Here is a 21,100-nt window from a genome sequence, read left to right on the forward strand (position 1 = left end):
AATATGGTTTTAATTTGGATTTCTAATCTAGAAAGTTATTGTAACTTCATTCTAATCTTTATTCATTTTGTATACAATTGCGAACGCGCCCTATGCTTTGGAGAAAAACATCTATGTGTTTCGTCACCGGAAGTCGTCACACTGCTGATGCTCCGCCACCGAATGCTACATCCCCATAAATCCAAAGCTGTAAACAGGTATTTAACTTTATATTGACAATTGTGTTATCCCAAGTTGCAGAGAGAGTCTTGCCATATATACGCTTTATATCATGCAAAAGGCTATGTTTAATTAACTTGACGAACAATAATACACGCTGCTGTTGAGAGATGTGATTGCCACCCTCATCCCAATGTTTACAAATGTTCCCCCCAAGCAAGTGTGGCTGACCAGTAGAATATGACAGTTAGCTAGTTAAACCATGTGCAACTGAATCATAGATGCCTTCAAATGAGTTGACAGACTGCTTATTGAGAGACAAACACATTTCTTAAAACAAATCATTTAGCTATATATGTAGTGTAGCTAGCTAGTACAGAACTGTGCTGTAGCCTATTTAAACTCACCCTTCTTAAAAGCCCAACCTGTTTGACGAGCTAAACACAGGTAGGCCTAGTTGTAGTCAACTGCAGATTTAAATCAGACACGTTAAAAAACGAATTACATACACTACCGTTCAAAAGCTTGGGGTCACTTAGAAATGTCCTTGTTTTTGAAAGAAAAGCAAATTTTTGGTACATTTAAAATAACATCAAATTGATGAGAAATACAGTGTAGACATTGTTAATGTTGTAAATGACTATTGTAGCTGGAAACGGAAGATTTTTAATGGACTATCTACATAGGCGTTCAGAGGCCCATTATCAGCAACCATCACTCCTGTGTTCCAATGGCACGTTGTGTTAGCAAATCCAAGTTGATCATTTTAAAAGGCTAATTGATCATTAGAAAAATTGCAAAAGGGTTATGTTAGCACAGCTGAAAACTGTTGTCCTGATTTAAAGCAATAAAACTGGCCTTCTTTAGACTAACTTTTGAACAGTAGTGTAAATTGTGTATATATCTTTTCCCCAGATGCTTGGAGAATGGGGACAGGTGTGGTGGCTGATTTTGGCCCCAGTGAGTTCATCTCTGGCCTGTGCCACACGGACACCCTTGACCCGTTCCCAGTGTGGCGGGATGGAGCCATCAGCCCCTGTTTTAACCAGCTGGTTCTGGGAGCCCTGGCTCACGCTGTGGTGGCCGTCTTCAGTGCCGTCTACCTGAGTGCTCAGAGGTAACGTTAGGTCACACAGTCAGGCCGCTCACAAAATCACAAGGCATAGGCTAGAACATTCTGGCCACTTTTAATCCTACAGCACATACAGTAGCATGCAATACAGGCCCCCATATTGCACCTAGGTACAATAAAGATGCATACCTCCAGAACAGTAAGTTCATGTCTGTACTGGATCCCATTCTGTAGATCGGCATCTTTATCAGTTATTATATCTAGCCAGGCCATGTTTCAGACAGCTCATCTAACATTTTATCCTTTTGCATTACACAGATGCAGTCTCCTCCGGTCCTCTCCCCCGTTTGGCTGGGGCCTCAGGGTGACCTCGGCCCTGCTGGTGGCCCTGCTCTTTGTGGGGGACTTAGTCCTGGTGGCCCTCCTCTACCGGGGGGACATGTACCTGGACGTACTGGCTGATGGATGTGCCGTTCTAGCCTGGCTGGTCCACTTTGGGGCCCTGCTTGTCCTCCAGAGGTCCATCCATAGAAGAACCAGGGGTCCCTCTATGTTACTACTGCTGGTGCTGTTGCCTATCCCTAACCTGGTGGTCACCCTGCTGGCTTACGCCCAGGATTCCACCTACCTGGACCTGGCGGAGCCCCTTAGAGTGGCACGGCTGGTGCTCGCAGCCGCCCGGGGAATCCCTCTCCTGGTCTACCTCCTGGCCTTCGCTGCTCCCTGCGTCGGTGAAGGGAGTTACACCTCCATGTCCGTCAATGATGCAGACAGCTCTCTCCTCATCCCAGAGAGTACCTACCAGGACACGGGAGAGATGGTGGCAGAGGATGGCAGTGGCTGCATCTCCCGCCTGCTGTACCTGTGGTTGAACCCTCTGCTGAGGCGCGGGCGGCGCGGGGAGCTGGAGAGGCCATGCGACGTCTATCTCCTTCCCCGGAGACTGCGCACCAGTGCAGTGCGCCGACACTTCCTCCGCTGCTGGGAGGACTGCCAACAGGGGGCAGCAACACAGAGAGGGAACACTACACCCAGGCCTGCAAACAGGAGCCTACAGAATGGAACATGGACTTCACCCCTCCAGGAGGAACTATCTGGCATAGCAGTGGAGGAGGTAGGACTGTTAAAAGTGTTGCACAAAGCCTTCGGACTGCGCTACTACCTGCTTGGTGTGCTGAAGCTAGCGGGCAACATGCTGGGCTTTGCGGGGCCCCTGATCCTCAGCAGCCTGGTGACTTACATGGAGGAGGAGGGGGCCCCCATCAGCTGGGGGGCCTGGTGTGCCACGGGCCTCTTCTTCAGCACCTTATTCTCCGCCCTCATCCGGAACCTCTTCGTCTTTGAGGTCTCGAAGGTCTCACTCTCGGCGCGCGCTGCCCTCGTCTCCTCCATCTACGGCAAAGCATTGCGGGTCAACGGCGGAGGCCTGGCGGCGCGGTTCACCCTGGGTGAGGTGGTCAACTTCATGAGCACGGACACGGACCGCGTGGTCAACTTCTTCAACAGTTTCCACGAGATGTGGAGTCTGCCCTTCCAGTTCTCTATTGCCCTCTACCTGCTCTACCTGCAGGTGGGCGTGGCCTTCCTAGGAGGACTGGGTGTGGCTCTGCTGCTGGTGCCACTCAATAAGGTGCTGGCCTCGAAGATCATGGAGAATAACAAGCACATGCTCACACATAAGGATAGTCGTGTCAAGGTGAGAAATTCTCTATGGCTTTGACTATCTTTGACTTTTATCTTAACACACCAACCATAGCAAACATCAATATGGACACTATTATGTTTATTGTTTAGAGTAGTACTATTAAGTAGTAATAAAGTAGTAATTGCATTATACAACTTCATACATACTGTACGGGTTCTTGTAGACCTAGTCCTACAGCTTTTATATTAAAATTCTTCGATATCAGATGTGAGATGTGAACTCATTCAATGTCTTTTGTCTGCCCTGTCCTTGCCTACCAGCTAATGGCAGAGGTCCTCTTTGGAATACGAGTCATCAAGTTCTACAACTGGGAGGCCTACTTTGCCCAGAAGATAGCAGATTGTCGGAGGCAAGAGCTGTCCCACCTCAAGGCCATTAAGTACCTGGATGCTCTGTGTGTGTACACCTGGGGAGCTCTACCCGTAGTCATATCTATCATCACCTTCGTCACATACGTGCTGCTCGGCCATGAGCTCACTGCAGCCAAGGTAGGCATGTTTCATTTTGTGAAACTAGAGCGCTTCACTTTTAAATGTCAGCAAACTATTTTGCAATCAATCTGTTCCAATGTCCTCACTAGCATACCACCTTGTATGAAGTAATGTTTCGGATAGAACATTCCAAGTGGTGGCTATGCCAGAATGGATATTGGAAGAGACGTATTAACTGTTGAAAGACCTACTAGCTGATACCCAGGAACACAATGAGGATGTGGGTACATGAGACTAATTCGAATAGGGACACTTTCCCTCCTCCATTGCAGGTGTTCACCACTCTGGCTCTAGTGGGCATGCTGATTCTCCCCCTCAACAGCTTCCCCTGGGTCCTTAACGGCACCCTGGAGGCCAAGGTGTCCCTGGACCGCATCCAACGCTTCCTCAAGCTGCCCAACCAGGACCTTGATGCATACTTCAGTCATGGTAGGTGTGTGTGTACGTGCGCAGCATAAATAAAGTACATTTTGCTTGTACATACATTATTAATTAATACATGTTCAATAACTCTGTCTATGAATGTGAGATATGCAATTATGTGTATGAATGTTTTTCATTGACTTTGTGGCTCCTACTTACAGTGGCCCCTGAGGACCCCCAGGACACCATTGTGATGAGTCAGGGCACATTCTCATGGCAGGGGCCTGGGGGGCCAGACCACCCCACAGAGGGAGATACAGGCTCTGAGACTGAATCCACCAAAGGAAGTCTGCTGCTCCATAGCCTCAACCTCACCATCACTAAGGTGTGTACCCTGCATCACAAACTATGTAACCTATACAGCGTGTAAATCATGGGGTCTACCATCTAATCACTGCAATGTTGTAATGCTTTTTTTCTCGTCCGTCAGGGATCCCTAGTTGTTGTGGTGGGCAAGGTGGGCTGTGGGAAGAGCTCGTTACTGGCAGCCATCACTGGAGAACTCAACAGGTAGTGCTCATCGCCTCATTTACTAAGTTCTCAAAGCTCAAGTAAATTTGTTTTGTTTGTTTATTTCAATGACCTTTTTGGATCTATCATTGAGTTATTACTTCCCTCTGTAGGCATGGAGGTGTTGTATACGTCCAGGGCAGGGAGGATGGGTTTGGTCTAGCCGCTCAGGAGCCGTGGATCCAGCATGCAACAGTTCGGGACAACATCCTGTTTGGCAGAGACTACAACAGTTCCTTCTACCAGGCCGTGGTGGAGGCCTGTGCTCTCACGGACGACATCAATGTGAGACTCAGCATCTCTTTTTCACTCTATTTGTTTCTGTCTCTGCTTCAATCTCTCTTATCCTCACAGACAACCTCAATGCTCGCTTTCTCCCTCGTTCCATTTTATTTGGGCCCAGTACAAGCTTTACTTGACAACCCCTAATATATTTGTGATATATCCAATGAATGTTATAAACACAAATTCCAAACTTGGTGCATATGAAAGTATTTGACTGAATTGTCTTGTTTGTCCAGATTCTGCCTAATGGGGACAGGACTGAGGTGGGAGAGAATGGAGTTAATCTGAGTGGAGGACAGAAAGCTCGCCTGGCCTTGGCCAGAGCTGTTTACATGGTAAGAGTCCTCACCAGATTCCATGGTAACACAACAGCCATCAAGAACAGTGAATCTCCAACTTTATTTAACAAGCAAGCTTTTACCAGGTTGGGAGTTTGGATAGCAGAAAACATTCAATGATTCTCTTTTTGTCTTTATCTCTCTTGCACACATCTGCATACTACCCCTCTCTCTTTTAAACACACAAGGAGAAAGACATTTTCCTCCTGGACGATCCACTGGCAGCAGTAGACACTGACGTGGCCCATCACCTCATGGAGAGATGCATCATGGGAATCCTCAGGAGCAAGACCAGAATCCTTTGCACCCACCGCATAGAGTTTGTGGACAAAGCTGATCTGGTGATTCTCATGGACAATGGAACAATTATTAAAACTGGTAGTGAACTCGGGCCTTATGTTCTTCAATTGATAATGGAATAATGAATTACTTTTCTGTGTTAACACATTTATATGTCTGAATAAACTCTATGTCCTTCTCATTTGTTTTAAATAGGTACACCTGAAGAGGTCCTTCCTTTGGTAGAAGCAGTGCCCAAGAACCGGAAGAATGACAGTAATGCAAAGGAGAAAGGTAACAGTAGTCATTAATGTCTCTTAGCATTGTGTTTTGGGAATATATTGCTTGCGACACAGTACTAATATCACTGATGCAGAGGAACGAAGCTCCATTTAATTACTTTCTACATCTTGAATTGAGTGGTGGAAAAATTGCCAGGTGTTTTTATGTGCATTCTGACTTGAATCAGATGTTATTGAGCGAGAGGAGGAGCAGGGTCCGTCCAATGAGCTGTTTGCAGAGGTGGAGTCTTCACTGTCAGGGGAGGAGCAGAAGGCTGTGGGCGGGCTGGACTGGAAGGTTTACCACACCTACTGGAGAGCGGTAGGAGGGGCTTTGGCTGTCTCCATCCTACTGTCCCTACTCCTCATGCAAGGTACAGTGACCACCTGGTGCCTTAATCACATCACACTTCTGTTGCCTTTGCAGACTTGTATATGTTTTGCACATTTTGCTGTCTCTGTCCCTCAGCCTCTAAGAATGTGTCTGACTGGTGGCTGTCCCACTGGATCTCTAACCTGAAGAACAATGGTTCCGCCCAGAGTGTTCTAATGCCTGCCTACAGCTCACCACATCTGCTGCTATTCTCTCCTGGAGGACTAATGTAAGTTAGATAGAGGTTCTTACAACGTTGGGACTGATACACTGGATAAGATTCCAATTACTCAGAATGGGCAGTGTGATTCCTCTTATATAATCAATCCACTTACGACTCCACACTGCTTTAAGTCATACTTAGATACATTTATATACAGAGCCTCTAAATATTTTAGATTGTGCAGTAAAAGGATTAGGTTTCATAGAGGTGTCAAATCCCACAGACATCCATGATGCAGCACACACGCATGACAAGATTTATTAAGCAATTGCATATTAAAATGCGTGTTTTCTCCCCTTATCTCCAGGTACCCGGTCAATATTATGGAAATGACACCTTTCGCCAACATGAGCTCAGAGGTGAAGTTCTATCTGACGGTTTACGGTTCCATTGCGGGGGCTAACACGATCTTCACCGCCATCCGAGCCTTCCTCTTCGCCTATGGAGGCATCCGTGCAGCATCGGTCATCCACAACAGACTGCTGGACACAGTCCTCAAGGTGGGCATTTTCTGTTCAGTTGACCCCTCGGGAAACTGGTTTAGTCATGGTCATGGTTTCAATCATGCAAAGGCAGTATTTAAAATTTGTAGCATAAATATGATTTTTTCTGAAAAATTCTCATTGTTCAACTCATGCTGTGAGAGCAGTGGAGGGGAAGGGGACTGTTGAGGGGAAGATGGCTCATAGTAATGGCTGGAATGGAGTCGATGGAATGGTATCAAACACATCAAAGACGTGGTTTCCATGTGGTTGATACCACTACATTGACTCCATTCCAGCCATTATTATGAGCCGTCCTCCCTTCAGCAGCCTCCACTGTGTGAGAGTTGATGCTTTCAAATAATTTACAGTGTACTTGTTGTGTGTCCACACATTTCTAGTGTTGGGTACTGTTTGTAAAAAAAAAAAATGTTTTTATATATATATATGGCATATATTATAATAATTTTTTTGTACATAAACAAAAATGCTTTATTGGATAGAGGAGAGACAGTGGGAAAGCTAGTTTTAGGCTGAAAAGGCATTGGTCCCATGCTGCAGCGCTATATGTGATCGGGAGGCAGCGGTTTAGACTGCTAGACCACCTAATCCATGTGTTTGTAATGTTTACTATTTACATTGCCATGATAGAGTACAAACACACCTAACTAACCCTGACCCGCCTCTCTCTATATCAATCCAGGCTACAGTTACCTTCTTCGACACTACACCGCTGGGCCGCATCCTTAACCGCTTCTCCTCCGACCTGTACAGCGTGGACGATACTCTCCCTTTCTTCCTCAACATCCTGCTGGCTAACATCTTCGGCCTGCTGGGCATGCTGGTAGTGATGAGCTACGGCTTGCCCTGGGTCCTAGTGCCCCTGCTGCCCCTGGGCCTGCTTTACCACTGCACACAGCGCTTCTACCGACACACATCCAGAGACCTAAAGCGTCTGTGCAGCCTCACCCTCTCGCCGGTGTATTCGCATTTCTCTGAGACGCTGAGTGGCCTGGGTACCATCCGAGCAAGTTCCAGTGCCTCCAGGTGAGGACGGTAAAGTTAGAATGAGGAATTGATATTTTGGGCCAACCTAGATCTGTGGTTACCAACTTTGATTTGGCTAGTTGAATCAGGGGTGTTAGCGGTTAGTGCTGAGCTGGCACAAAAGCCTGCTTAACCTGTACCACTCTAGGACCAGTCCAAGGTCCAAGCCAAAACATGTTTCTTGTGCTGGCTACTACTGAAATATTTGAAAATGTAAAAATAAGTGAATAGGATTTCAGTATAAATACACAGTTGTCTGCCTGCGGTTACAGCTGAAATATTGCTATTAATGCATGAATTAGGTAACCTTTGAGTAGAAGGAGGTTCATGTTCTCTGTCTGTTGTGGCTCCAGATTTGAGGAGGAGAACGAGCGGCGCCTGGAGCAGAACCAGCGCTGTCTGTTCCTGAGCAACGCCGCCATGCAGTGGCTGGACATCCGCCTGCAGATGATCGGCGTCGTCGTGGTGACGGGCATCGGCGTGATCGCCGTCGTCCAGCACCAGTTCAAATCCATCGACCCAGGTGAGCAGCCAGCTAGCATGTTAGCATGTGTCCCATAGTCAGCACAGGCCTTGACTCAGATTACACTGTTGATGTCTACTAGTTGTTGAGGCTGCTGTAGAGGAGAATCTAGAAATAGTATCAGTACATGTACACTGAGTGTACAAAACATTAAGAACACCTTCTCTTTCCATGACATTAAGCCTTGAGAAAATTGAGACATGGATTGTGTATGTGTGCCATTGTAATGGGTAAGCAATGGGTAAGACAAAATATTTAAGTGCCTTAAAGGGTTTTGTAGTAGGTGTCAGGCGCACTGTTTGTGTCAAGAACTGCAACACTGCTGGGTTTTTCCACGCGCATCAGTTTCCCGTGTATATCAAGAATGGTCCACCACCCAAAAGGCATCCAGCCAACTTGACACAACTGTGGAAAGCAGCAACATGGGCCAGCATCCCTGTGGAACGCTTTTGACACCTTGTAGAGTCCATGCCCTGACGAATTGAGGCTGTTCTGAGTGCAAAATTGTTTTGTATTGAGTATACTCTCGACATGTCCTGTTTGCTGTGTCTAGGCCTTAATAATGAATGTTTGTCCTATGGGTGTTCTCCCTGCCAGGTCTGGTGGGTCTGTCCCTGTCCTATGCTCTGTCCATTACAGGCCTGCTGTCAGGCCTCATCTTCAGCTTCACCCAGACAGAGATGCAGCTGGTGAGTGTGGAGCGCACCGAGGAGTACTCCACCACCCTGCCCACTGAGCCACAACACAGCAACCCACAGGTGAGGAGTCCTGTGAGGGCGTGTGTCTTATAGCATACCACTCAGCTGCACCTCATTGAGGAGGTTTCATAATTCCTTTTTTTCAATGTCAGAAGTGTACGCCACTCTTTAGACTTTTAGAATGTTATGTGGAAGGTTTTCAGTGGTTATCTTTATGAGGTGTTGGTTAGATGTTATTTCTAAAATTACTAAATGTATTTGTTCAAGTTCTTGGGGTCTTTTAGCCTGGTCAGTTACTTCTTACTGATTTTATTTATTTCTTTTATTTCACCTTTATTTAACCAGGTAAGCTAGTTGAGAACAAGTTCTCATTTACAACTGCGACGTGGCCAAGATAAAGCATAGCAGTGTGAACAGACAACAACACAGAGTTACACATGGAGTAAACAATAAACAAGTCAATAACACAGTAGGAAAAAAACGAGTCTATATACATTGTGTGCAAAAGGCATGAGGAGGTAGGCAATAAATAGGCCATAGGAGTGAATAATTACAATTTAGCAGATTAACACTGGAGTGATAAATCATCAGATGATCATGTGCAAGTAGAGATACTGGTGTGCAAAAGAGCAGAAAAGTAAATAAATAAAAACAGTAAGGGGATGAGGTAGGTAAATTGGGTGGGCTGTTTACAGATGGACTATGTACAGCTGCAGTGATCGGTTAGCTTGATGTGGCCATTCAAGGGAATAGAAAACAAGTACATTTATTAAATGACTGAGGACCCATCTACTTCTGTCTTTACCATAGGTGCCCACCTCGTGGCCGGAGCAGGGTTGGGTGGAGTTCCGTGGGGCCGTGCTGTCCTACAGAGAGGGCCTGCCCAACGCCCTGGACGGGGTGAGCCTGGTGGTCCGGCCTGGGGAGAAGGTGGGGGTGGTGGGCCGGACGGGCTCAGGCAAGTCCACCCTGTTCCTGGCCCTCTTCCGCATGGTGGAGCTGAACCAGGGTCAGATCTTACTGGATGGAGTAGACACCAGACAGGTGGGACTGGCCCAGCTCAGGTGAGAGGATTAAGAGATGATGTTGATCACTATGGTGGTGATATGATGATAATGGATTTGAATGTTTTTTTGTACTTTTCCAACTGCTAGACTCAACATTATTGTGTACTTGGATGATGATGGTGATCTGTGCATCTGTAATAAAAGCCCTTTATAGGTGACGACGTTCATCGCGCACGTCTGCATATTTTGAACTACAAAAAAATCGGTGTTCCGTCATTCATTCATGAATCTAGAGTAGTTGACAGATCAATCTTTCACACTGCATTTGTGGCTCCCCCTGCAGGTCCAAACTGGCCATCATCCCCCAGGACCCGTTCCTGTTCAGCGGGACAGTGAGGGAGAACCTGGACCCATGTGGAAGTCACCCTGACCCCCGGCTACTGGAGGTCCTGGAACACTGTCACCTCAGCCCTGTCATCAACCGCATCGGTGAGAAAGAGGGAGGGTGGGAGAGGAAGAGAGGATTGAGGACAGTAGAGGAGGGAGATGGTGATGGTGATAGAAGGGAGATGGATGATGAAAAAGCATGCAAATGAGAGGATGATATAGTGGATAAGAAATAGGAAGAGTAGTTGAATTTAACAGACAAACAGAATGAGAGACCAATGGAGAGAAGAGGGGTATCAAACAGGGGTGAAAGTAAGCCGGTACATTTCGGTAACACGTCCCGACAAAATAAATAGTGGTGGTGTGCCGTCCCGGTAAAACGTGGCCCATCGCAATAATTAAAAGGAAATGCCAAGAAAAATATATGCAATTACACCATTATTTAACATTACCGCATGTCAGCTGCATGAAAATGAGCGTGTTGTCTTGAAATCGGTCTGTATACCCTCTAAATTGTGCTGTGATTTGAAGAGAACACAGAAATGTTGCGGAGGTAAGTGACCGAGATGCGCGCGTACAGCATTGGATGCATCAATTCAGGCTACAAGTGTAGTGGGCCTAATGACAATCGCCGAATGTCATTACACTTTTAGTTTTTTTGTAACAGATTTGTCTTTCCATTCAGAAAATTGCGGGTGCACTGTGGATGCTGGAATTATTTTGTGAGTGGACAAACCTGCGTGGGTAGCTAACAGGAGTGCCCTTTGAAGTGATTGTTTCACAATCAAGTGAAAACCTCATGACTGGTTGTTTTTATGCCACATTAAAAGTTAATACATGATAAAAGTTATGACACGGCGATCATATGACATTAATAGCGATTCTGTATGTAATATATGCATCTATGTCATTCATGATTAGATTAGGGCTGTTAGGGTGACCGTATTACCGCCACACCGGCAGTCACGAGTCATGACCGCAGTCAAATTCCACGTGACCGGTAACTAGGCTTCTCCAAGCTCTGATGCTGCTGATGGTCATTAGTAGCCTACCAAACTTGCTAACTGCCTGGTACTCAGCACTCTATTGTCCTTCTAATCACTCTGATATCAATGCAAATGTAATCAAAAATCAAATCAAACAGTTCATGAGCGCATGTTGCGCAACATTTCTATAGGATATGCAATTGCGGGAGAAAACAGTGTTTTGAGGGCCTCTATTAAAAAGAGGAGGATCCCATCAGCTTTCTATAAGCTAGGCTTTCCTAATATTAAACACATTGCTTTGCTTTAAAACAGAAGTATAGCCTACCTGGCTGGCATTAAAGTTAACCACGGGAAACGTTTCCTTCATTTGCTATTTAAGTGCATAGATTCAAGCAGACCACCATAGTCCCTGTGCCCAAGGAAGCGAAGGTAACCTGCCTAAAGGATTACCACTCACGTCGGTAGCCATGAAGTGCTTTGAAAGGGTGGTCATGGTTCACATCAACAGCATCCTCCCGGACACCCTAGACCCACTCCAATTCGCATACCGCCCCAACAGATCCACAGATGACGCAATCTCAATCGCATTCCACACTGCCCTTTCTCACCTGGACAAAAGGAACACCTATGTGAGAATGCTGTTCATTGACTACAGCTCAGCGTTCAACACCATAGTGCCCACGAAGCTCATCACTAAGCTAAGGACTCTGGGACTAAACACCTCCCTCTGTAACTGGATCCTGGACTTCCTGAAGGGCCGCCCCCAGGTGGTAAGAGTAGGCAACAACACGTCTGCCACTCTGATCCTTAACACTGGGGCCCCTCAGGGGTGTGTACTTAGTCCCCTCCTGTATTCCCTGTTCACCCATGACTGCGTGGGCAAATACAACTCCAATACCATCATTAAGTTTGCTGACGACACAACAGTGGTAGGCCTGATCACCGACAACGATGAGATGTCCTATATGGAGGTGGTCAGAGAACTGGCAGTGCGGTGCCAGGACAACAACCTCTCCCTCAATGTGAGCAAGATAAAGGAGCTGATCGTGGACTACAGGAAAAGGCGGGCCGAACAGGCCCCCATTAACATCGACGGGTCTGTAGTGGAGCGGGTCGAGAGTTGGTGTCCACATCACCAACGAACTATCATGGTCCAAACATACCAAGACAGTCGTGAAGAGGGCATGACAAAACCTTTTTCCCCCTCAGGAGACTGAAAAGATTTGGCATGGGTCCCCAGATCCTATAAAGGTTTTACAGCTGCACCATCGAGAGCATCCTGACCGGTTGCATCACCGCCTGGTATGGCAACTGCTTGGCATCTGACCGTAAGGCGCTACAGAGGGTAGTGAGACCGGCCCAGTACATCACTGGGGCCAAGCTTCCTGCCATCCAGGACCTATATAATAGGTGCTGTCAGAGGAAAGCCCATAAAATTGTCAGAAACTCCAGTCACCCAAGTTATAGACTGTTTTCTTTGCTACGGCAAGAGGTACTGGAGCGCCAAGTCTAGGACCAAAAGGCTCCTCAACAGCTTCTACCCCCAAGCCATAAGACTGCTGAACAATTCATGAAATTACCACCGGACAATTTACATTAACCCCCCCTCCATTTGTTTACCTCAACTAGCCTGACCCCCAGCACACTGACTCGGTACTGGTGCCCCCTGTATATAGCCTCGTTATGTTATTCTTATTGGGTTACTTTTTATTATTACTTATTATTTTAGTCTACTTGGTAAATATTTTCTTCTTCTTGAACTGCGCTGTTGGTTAAGGGCTTGTAAGTAAGCATTTCACGGAAAAGTCTACACTTGTTGTATTTGGCGCATGTGACAAAGTTTGATTTGAGAATAGTCTAATGGGTGACATTATTAGCCTATAGGCCTATATGTTTTGATAAGGTTTGAATCACAACTAAAGTGGCCAAATAACTTCTTAAAATTAAGCACATTAATCCACTTAATGACCGGTGTAGAGCCTAACGTGCATACATAGGCGGCACGCGAGTTTCAAATTTGGGGAAAATAATTTTCACCATAAAAATACACCTTTATAATAAAGAATTACATGCATAATCGCATTTATGGTCACTTTTGCGAATTGCGTTTTCCTGCTAATTGATTGCATTTTGGAACATTTGCGCTTATAGCCTACTGCCGTGTACGTATTTCTGCGCTTATAATGTGAAGAAATAGACCAATAGTTTATCAACATTTTAAGCTAAATGTTCTGATCTGTTACATCAGCCTCATTGCTTTTAAAAGGTTTTTTATTTTTAATACATTTGCTAAAACCCTGTTTTTGCTTTGTCATTATGGGGTATTGTGTGTAGATTGATGAGGAACCAAATTAATTTAATCCATTTTAGAATAAGGCTGTAACGTAACAAAATGTGGAAAAAGTGAAGGGGGTCCGAATACTTTACGAATGCACTGTATATTCAGACCAAGCGCACAACTGCCACTGGCCGTAAAAAGGCTTTTTTGTTTTTAAGGGGGCATTACGGCCACACTAGGGGGATGCCACCGGGAAATTTGAGGCATTATCAAGTGCTTGTCAAATTGGGAATGAGAGACTGATGAAGTGTGTGCAGCCTGTGCAAGCAACAAAGCAGAGCTCATGCCTTTAATGAAACTTTAAAAAAAATCTTCCTTAGTCGCATCTTGCAGCCTTAGAACGTATTAAAAATCAAAACATATAGCCCAAAGTTTGTATCACAACTAAAGTTTCCTGTTTCTTTGTTAACCCCTCAACACAGAATAGCCGCATGTGCACTCCCTCAGAAATCGTTTGGAGAAAACATCCTTTCTATTTTATTCAGCTACAGTTGAAGTCGGAAGTTTACATACACCTTAGCCAAATACATTTAAACTCAGTTTTTCACAATTCCTGACATTTAAATCCAAGTAAAAATTCCTTGCCTTAGGTCGGTTAGGATCACCACTTTATTTTAAGGAGGTGAACTGTCAGAATAATAATAGTGATTTTATTTAAGCTTTTATTTCTTTCATCACATTCCAAGTGGGTCAGAAGTTTACTTACACTCAATTAGTATTTGGTAGCATTGCCTTTAAATTGTTTAACTTGGGTCAAATGTTAAGGGTAGCCCTCCACAAGCTTTCCACAATAAGTTGGGTGAATTTTGTCCCATTCCTCCTGACAGAGCTGGTGTAACTGAGTCAGGTTTGTTGGCCTCCTTGCTCGCATACACTTTTTCAGTTCTGCACACACATTTTCTATAGGATTGAGGTCAGGGCTTTGTAATGGCCCCTCCAATACCTTGACTTTGTTGTCCTTAAGCAATTGTTCAACAACTTTGAAGTATGCTTGGGGTCATTGTCCATTTGGAAGACCCATCTGCAACCAAGCTTTAACTTCCTGACTGATGTCTTGAGATGTTGCTTCAATATATCCATATAATTTTCCTAATCTCCATGATGCCATCTATTTTGTGAAGTGCACCAGTCCCTACTGCAGCAAAGCACCCCCACAACATGATGCTGCCGGTTGGGATAGTGTTCTTCGGCTTGCAAGCCTCCCCCTTTTTCCTCCAAATATTACGATGGTCATTATGGCCAAACAGTTCTATTTTTGTTTCATCAGACCAGAGGACATTTCTCCAAAAAGTACGATCTTTGTCCCCATGTGCAGTTGCAAACCGTAGTCTGGCTTTTTTATGGCGGTTTTGGAGCAGTGGCTTCTTCCTTGCTGAGCGGCCTTTCAGGTTAGGTCGATCTAGGACTCGTTTTACTGTGGATATAGATACTTTTGTACCCGTTTCCTCCAGCATCTTCACAGGGTCCTTTGCTGTTGTTCTGGGATTGATTTGCCCTTTTCGCACCAAAGTACGTTCATCTCTAGGAGACAGAATGTGTCTCCTTCCTGAGTGGTATGACGGCTGCGTGGTCCCATGGTGTTTATACTTGCGTGCTATTGTTTGTACAGATGAACGTGGTACCTTCAGGCGTTTGGAAATTGCTCCAAGGATGAACCAGACTTGTGGAGGTCTACAGTTTTTTTTTCTGGGGTCTTGGCTGACTTCTTTTGATTTTCCCATGATGTCAAGCAAAGAGGCAGTGAGTTGGAAGGTAGGCCATGTAGAGGTTCCAAAGGTGTACATCAGTGTGGAAGCCAGGAGATGCCAAATGTGTTTGTTAATTAACGGTCAATTACTGTGAGACCGGCAGTTATTTGCTTCACAATCACAAAATGTCATGACCGCCACAGCCCTAGATTAGACCCATTTAAAAAAAAAAAAACATGGTATTTCTAGTACCTGTAAGAAATTAATTATACTTTCACGTTTGGTATCAAACCAAGTGAGAGTGAAAGAACAAGGAAGGAAGAGAGTGACCGTAGTAATTAGTTCATGTTTCTGTCTGTAAGAGTTCGGTCAGGTGGCCTCACTAACATCTGTGTATCTTAGGTGGTCTTGGTGCTGAGGTGGGAGAGCGGGGCAAGTCTCTCTCTCTGGGACAGAGACAGCTGCTGTGTCTGGCCAGGGCTCTGCTGACTGAAGCTAATGTAAGAACCAGCCCGCACCATCATCCATATCGATTACTATCATGGCTTTGACATTCAACCATCTATATAAATTACTAGACAATCTGGACCCTCTCTTTCTAAAATTATCCGCCGCCATTGTTGCAACCCCTATTACTAGTCTGTTCAACCTCTCTTTTGTATCGTCAGAGATTCCTAAAGATTGGAAAGCTGCCCCTCTTCAAAGGGGGTGACTGTCCAAACTGTCCATCCTGCCCTGCCTTTCCAAAGTCTTCGAAAAGCCAAGTTAACAAACAGATCACTGACCATTTTGAATCCCACCGTACCTTCTCCGCTGTGCAATCCGGTTTCCGAGCTGGTCACGGGTGCACCTCAGCCACGTTCAAGGTACTAAACGATATCATAACCGCCATCGATAAAAGACAGTACTGTGCAGCCGTCTTCATCGACCTGGCCAAGGCTTTCGACTCTGTCAATCACCATATTCTTATCGGTGGACTCAACAGCCTTGGTTTCTCAAATGACTGCCTCGCCTGGTTCACCAGCTACTTCTCAGATAGAGTTCAGTGTGTCAAATCGGAAGGCCTGTTGTCCAGATCTCTGGCAGTCTCTATGGGGGTACCACAGGGTTCAATTCTCAGGCCTACTCTTTTCTCTGTATATATCAACGATGTCGCTCTTGCTGCGGGTGATTCCTTGATCCACCTCTACGCAGACGACACCATTCTGTATACATCTGGCCCTTCTTTGGACACTGTGTTAACAAACCTCCAAACGAGCTTCAATGCCATACAACACTCCTTCCGTGGCCTCCAACTGCTCTTAAACGCTAGTAAAACTAAATGCATACTCTTCAACCGATCGCCGCCCGCCCGACTAGCATCACTACTCTGGACGGTTCTGACTTAGAATATGTGGACAACTACAAATACCTACAGTGGGGAGAACAAGTATTTGATACACTGCCGATTTTGCAGGTTTTCCTACTTACAAAGCATGTAGAGGTCTGTAATTTTTATCATAGGTACACTTCAATTATGAGAGACGGAATCTAAAACAAAAATCCAGAAAATCACATTGTATGATTTTTAAGTAATTAATTTGCATTTTATTGCATGACATAAGTATTTGATACATCAGAAAAGCAGTACTTAATATTTGGTACAGAAACCTTTGTTTGCAATTACAGAGATCATGTAGTTCTTGACTAGGTTTGCACACACTGCAGCAGGGATTTTGGCCCACTCCTCCCTACAGATCTTCTCCAGATCCTTCAGGTTTCGGGGCTGTCGCTGGGCAATACGGACTTTCAGCTCCCTCCAAAGATTTTCTATTGGGTTCAGGTCTGGAGACTGGCTAGGCCACTCCAGGACCTTGAGATGCTTCTTACGGAGCCACTCCTTAGTTGCCATGGCTGTGTGCTTCGTGTCGTTGTCATGCTGGAAGACCCAGCCACGACCCATCTTCAATGCTCTTACTGAGGGAAGGAGGTTGTTGGCCAAGATCTCGCGATACATGGCCCCATCCATCCTCCCCTCAAGACGGTGCAGTCGTCCTGTCCCCTTTGCAGAAAAGCATCCCCAAAGAATGATGTTTCCACCTCCATGCTTCACGGTTGGGATGGTGTTCTTGGGGTTGTACTCATACTTCTTCTTCCTCCAAACACGGCGAGTGGAGTTAGACCAAAAAGCTCTATTTTTGTCTCATCAGACCACATGACCTTCTCCCATTCCTCCTCTGGATCATCCAGATGGTCATTGGCAAACTTCAGACGGGCCTGGACATGCGCTGGCTTGAGCAGGGGGACCTTGCGTGCGCTGCAGGATTTTAATCCATGACGGCGTAGTGTGTTTCTAATGGTTTTCTTTGAGACTGTGGTCCCAGCTCTCTTCAGGTCATTGACCAGGTCCTGCCGTGTAGTTCTGGGCTGATCCCTCACCTTCCTCATGATCATTGATGCCCCACGAGGTGAAATCTTGCATGGAGCCCCAGACCGAGGGTGATTGACCGTCATCTTGAACTTCTTCCATTTTCTAATAATTGCGCCAACAGTTGTTTCCTTCTCACCAAGCTGCTTGCCTATTGTCCTGTAGCCCATCCCAGCCTTGTGCAGGTCTACAATTTTATCCCTGATGTCCTTACACAGCTCTCTGGTCTTGGCCATTGTGGAGAGGTTGGAATCTGTTTGATTGAGTGTGTGGACAGGTGTCTTTCATACAGGTAACGAGTTCAAACAGGTGCAGTTAATACAGGTAATGAGTGGAGAACAGGAGGGCTTCTTAAAGAAAAACTAACAGGTCTGTGAGAGCCGGAATTCTTACTGGTTGGTAGGTGATCAAATACTTATGTCATGCAATAAAATGCAAATTAATTATTTAAAAATCATACAATGTGATTATCTGGATTTTTGTTTTAGATTCCGTCTCTCACAGTTGAAGTGTACCTATGATAAAAATTACAGACCTCTACATGCTTTGTAAGTAGGAAAACCTGCAAAATCGGCAGTGTATCAAATACTTGTTCTCCCCACTGTAGGTGTCTGGCTAGACTGTAAACTCTCCTTCCAGACTCATTAAGCATCTCCAATCCCAAATTAAATCGGCTTCCTATTTCGCAACAAAGCCTCCTTCACTCACGCTGCCAAACATACCCTTGTAAAACTGACTATCCTACCGATCCTCGACTTCGGCGATGTCATTTACAAAATAGCCTCCAACACTCTACTCAGTAAACTGGATGCAGTCTATCACAGTGCCATCCGTTTTGTCACCAAAGCCCCATATACCACCCACCACTGCGACCTGTATGCTCTTGTCGGCTGGCCCTCGCTTCATATTCGTCGCCAGACCCACTGGCTCTAGGTCATCTATAAGTCTTTGCTAGGTAAAGCTCCGCCTTATCTCAGCTCGCTGGTCACCATAACAACACCCACCTGTAGCACGCTCTCCAGCAGGTATATCTCACTGGTCATCCCCAAAGCCAACACTTCCTTTGGCTGCCTTTCCTTCCAGTTCTCTGCGGCCAATAACTGGAACGAATTGCAAAAATCGCTGAAGTTGGAGACTTATCTCCCTCACTAACTGTAAGCATCAGCTATCTGAGCAGCTCACCGATCGCTGCAGCTGTACACAGCCCATCTGTAAATAGCCCATCCAACTACCTACCTCATCCCCATATTGTTTTTATTTACTTTTTTTGCATACCAGTATTTCTACTTGCACATCATCACCTGCACATCTATCACTCCAGTGTTATTTTGCTAAATTGTAATTACTTCGCTACTATGGCCTATTTATTGCCTTACCTCCTTACTCCATTTGCACACACTGTATATAGATTTTTCTATTGTTATTGACTGTACTTTTGTTTATCCCATGTGTAACTGTGTTGTTTTTTGTCGCACTGCTTTGCTTTATCTTGGCCAGGTCGCAGTTGTAAATGAGAACTTGTTCTCAACTGGCCTACCTGGTTAAGTAAAGGTGAAATAAAAAACTATCATGGCTTTATTTCTCAACCATTGTTTCCTCTCTATAGATTCTGTGTATTGACGAAGCTACAGCCAGCGTTGACCAAAAGACTGACAAACTGCTACAACAGACAATCAGAGAGAAGTTTCAAGACAAGACCGTCCTCACCATTGCCCATAGGTAAATTATTCAGTGAACACAACTTTACATAATAATCTTAAGTGCTTTAGTAGACACTTATACCGAATTATACAAAACTTTAGTTTTCATGGTACATTTATAATGTAATTTGATGTCATACATTATTAAACTGACACCTTGATTTTCTCTGTCAACAGGATCAACACCATCTTGGACTCCGACAGGGTGCTGGTGATGCATTCTGGGAAGGTGGTGGAGTTTGACACCCCTGCTGATCTGTGCCAAAGAGAAGACTCTATTTTCTGCAAGCTGGTTGGTGGGAGGGTAGAGTGAGAAGATAAGCTATCAGAGGACTAAAGACAATGGGAAATGTCAATGGGGATCTCTCTCTCTCTCTCTGTTTCCCCACAGGAGGCCAGTGGTGGTCTGACTCGGTGGACCAACCAACCACCTGTCCAATGGAGGTGGTAGAAGTTGGCCCTATAATAATTACTGGTCCAGGGTCAGAATTTATTTTTTCATCCCCATAATCATTAAGGTTAGGATTTAGTGTAGGGTAATCTAATACTAGATCTGTGGTTAAGGGCTGAGACTTCTGCCTTGAGGCCCACCGACTGACATTTGACCTCGGAGAGATCTGCAAGGTCTGAATAGTCCAACCCAAGCGAGATTATTCTTTTACTACATTTTAGGAAGCCGGGTTAATTTTATAACCTGAGCGTCGTGGAATTTCTCTGTTTTTTATTCAGGAAACACGTTAATGTGGTACAAAGGAACTGATGTGTCAATAGCACAGAGATAATGAAGGAATGTGGAATAAGTTCTTTAATTGCTTTTGTATTGAAGGGAGTATTTTATAGCGCTATCATGGATTTTGACTGAAAAGTTGTCTTCCTAGAGCAAGTCAGTCATTCACTTTGCAGCATCGTCAATCATTTATGAATGTCTGAGATTCCTCTTGCACCTGGTCTGTTGGCAGTATGACCTTTATAGCGAGAAAAGAGTGCACAATAATGGACATAGTTCACATAGATAAAATGCATGGTTACACACTGTTTGCTGTATGGACGTGTTGCAGACGAATAGACTGAGATAAATAAAGACAATTTAAAGTTACTCTTTTTCTATTTGTTTACCATTCACACAGAGCACATTTGTTTGGAAGCTCCTCACAATGTTGTTACGTCTGATGATTTCAAGCCATTCTGTAGCAGAACTACTGTATATCAGTCATTTGAGAATGTTTCTGTTTTGTATTACACTGTAAGAGAGAACATCTCAGGGAGAATCGCCTTTACATACAGCGTTTTCACTTGAGGTCAGCACTCTCATGTACAGTAATATGAAGGTGTAACATGTTCAAAATAAAATGGCTCTAGTGGTTTTACACAGGTCTTGTCACTGTTTTTATTTATTGAGTGCTTGAACGTCATTATGATGATCGTCATAATTAGTCAGTTATATTTCTGTTTTACACATCCCATGTTATTGTTTCGTTGAGTTTGGGTTGATCAAAATGTCAGTATGATTACATTGTCCTTAATTGGAAGGAGTAGCCCCACCTTAAAGGTATGGTTACATAGTAAGAATGTTATGTCTTATAAATCAATTCTAATCCCTAGATCATTCCACATCTTCATTGTTGTGTCTTATAATTACCATGAGTCATGAATGAACGCCTAGCTGCCCCTCCTTTGAACCAAGACAATTTTTTGGCA

General features: G+C 44.9%; 1 protein-coding gene across 2 annotated transcripts; it reads left to right on the top strand.

Moving 5' to 3' along the window:
- Positions 1-86: 86 nt before the first annotated feature.
- LOC139567633 (ATP-binding cassette sub-family C member 10-like) lies at positions 87-20,771 on the top strand. Of its 2 annotated transcripts, XM_071389015.1 has the most exons (22): positions 87-197; positions 1,075-1,276; positions 1,550-2,927; positions 3,197-3,424; positions 3,700-3,856; positions 4,012-4,175; positions 4,281-4,360; positions 4,474-4,645; positions 4,882-4,980; positions 5,172-5,361; positions 5,479-5,556; positions 5,732-5,917; positions 6,013-6,145; positions 6,447-6,639; positions 7,325-7,668; positions 8,022-8,191; positions 8,789-8,949; positions 9,700-9,953; positions 10,240-10,385; positions 15,698-15,795; positions 19,309-19,421; positions 19,580-20,771. In XM_071389015.1, exons 2-22 carry the CDS (start codon positions 1,086-1,088, stop codon positions 19,713-19,715), a joined length of 4,671 nt encoding a protein of 1,556 aa, XP_071245116.1. In that variant the 5' UTR covers positions 87-197; positions 1,075-1,085; the 3' UTR covers positions 19,716-20,771. The 2 variants fall into 2 exon arrangements, 1 of the variants encoding a protein (XP_071245116.1); XR_011673444.1 differs by lacking the exon at positions 15,698-15,795 and having other exon boundaries at positions 19,580-19,717.
- The last annotated feature ends 329 nt before the right edge of the window (positions 20,772-21,100 follow it).

Source organism: Salvelinus alpinus, chromosome 2, assembly GCF_045679555.1.
Source record: "Salvelinus alpinus chromosome 2, SLU_Salpinus.1, whole genome shotgun sequence".
In the NCBI taxonomy this organism is placed as follows: domain Eukaryota; kingdom Metazoa; phylum Chordata; class Actinopteri; order Salmoniformes; family Salmonidae; genus Salvelinus; species Salvelinus alpinus.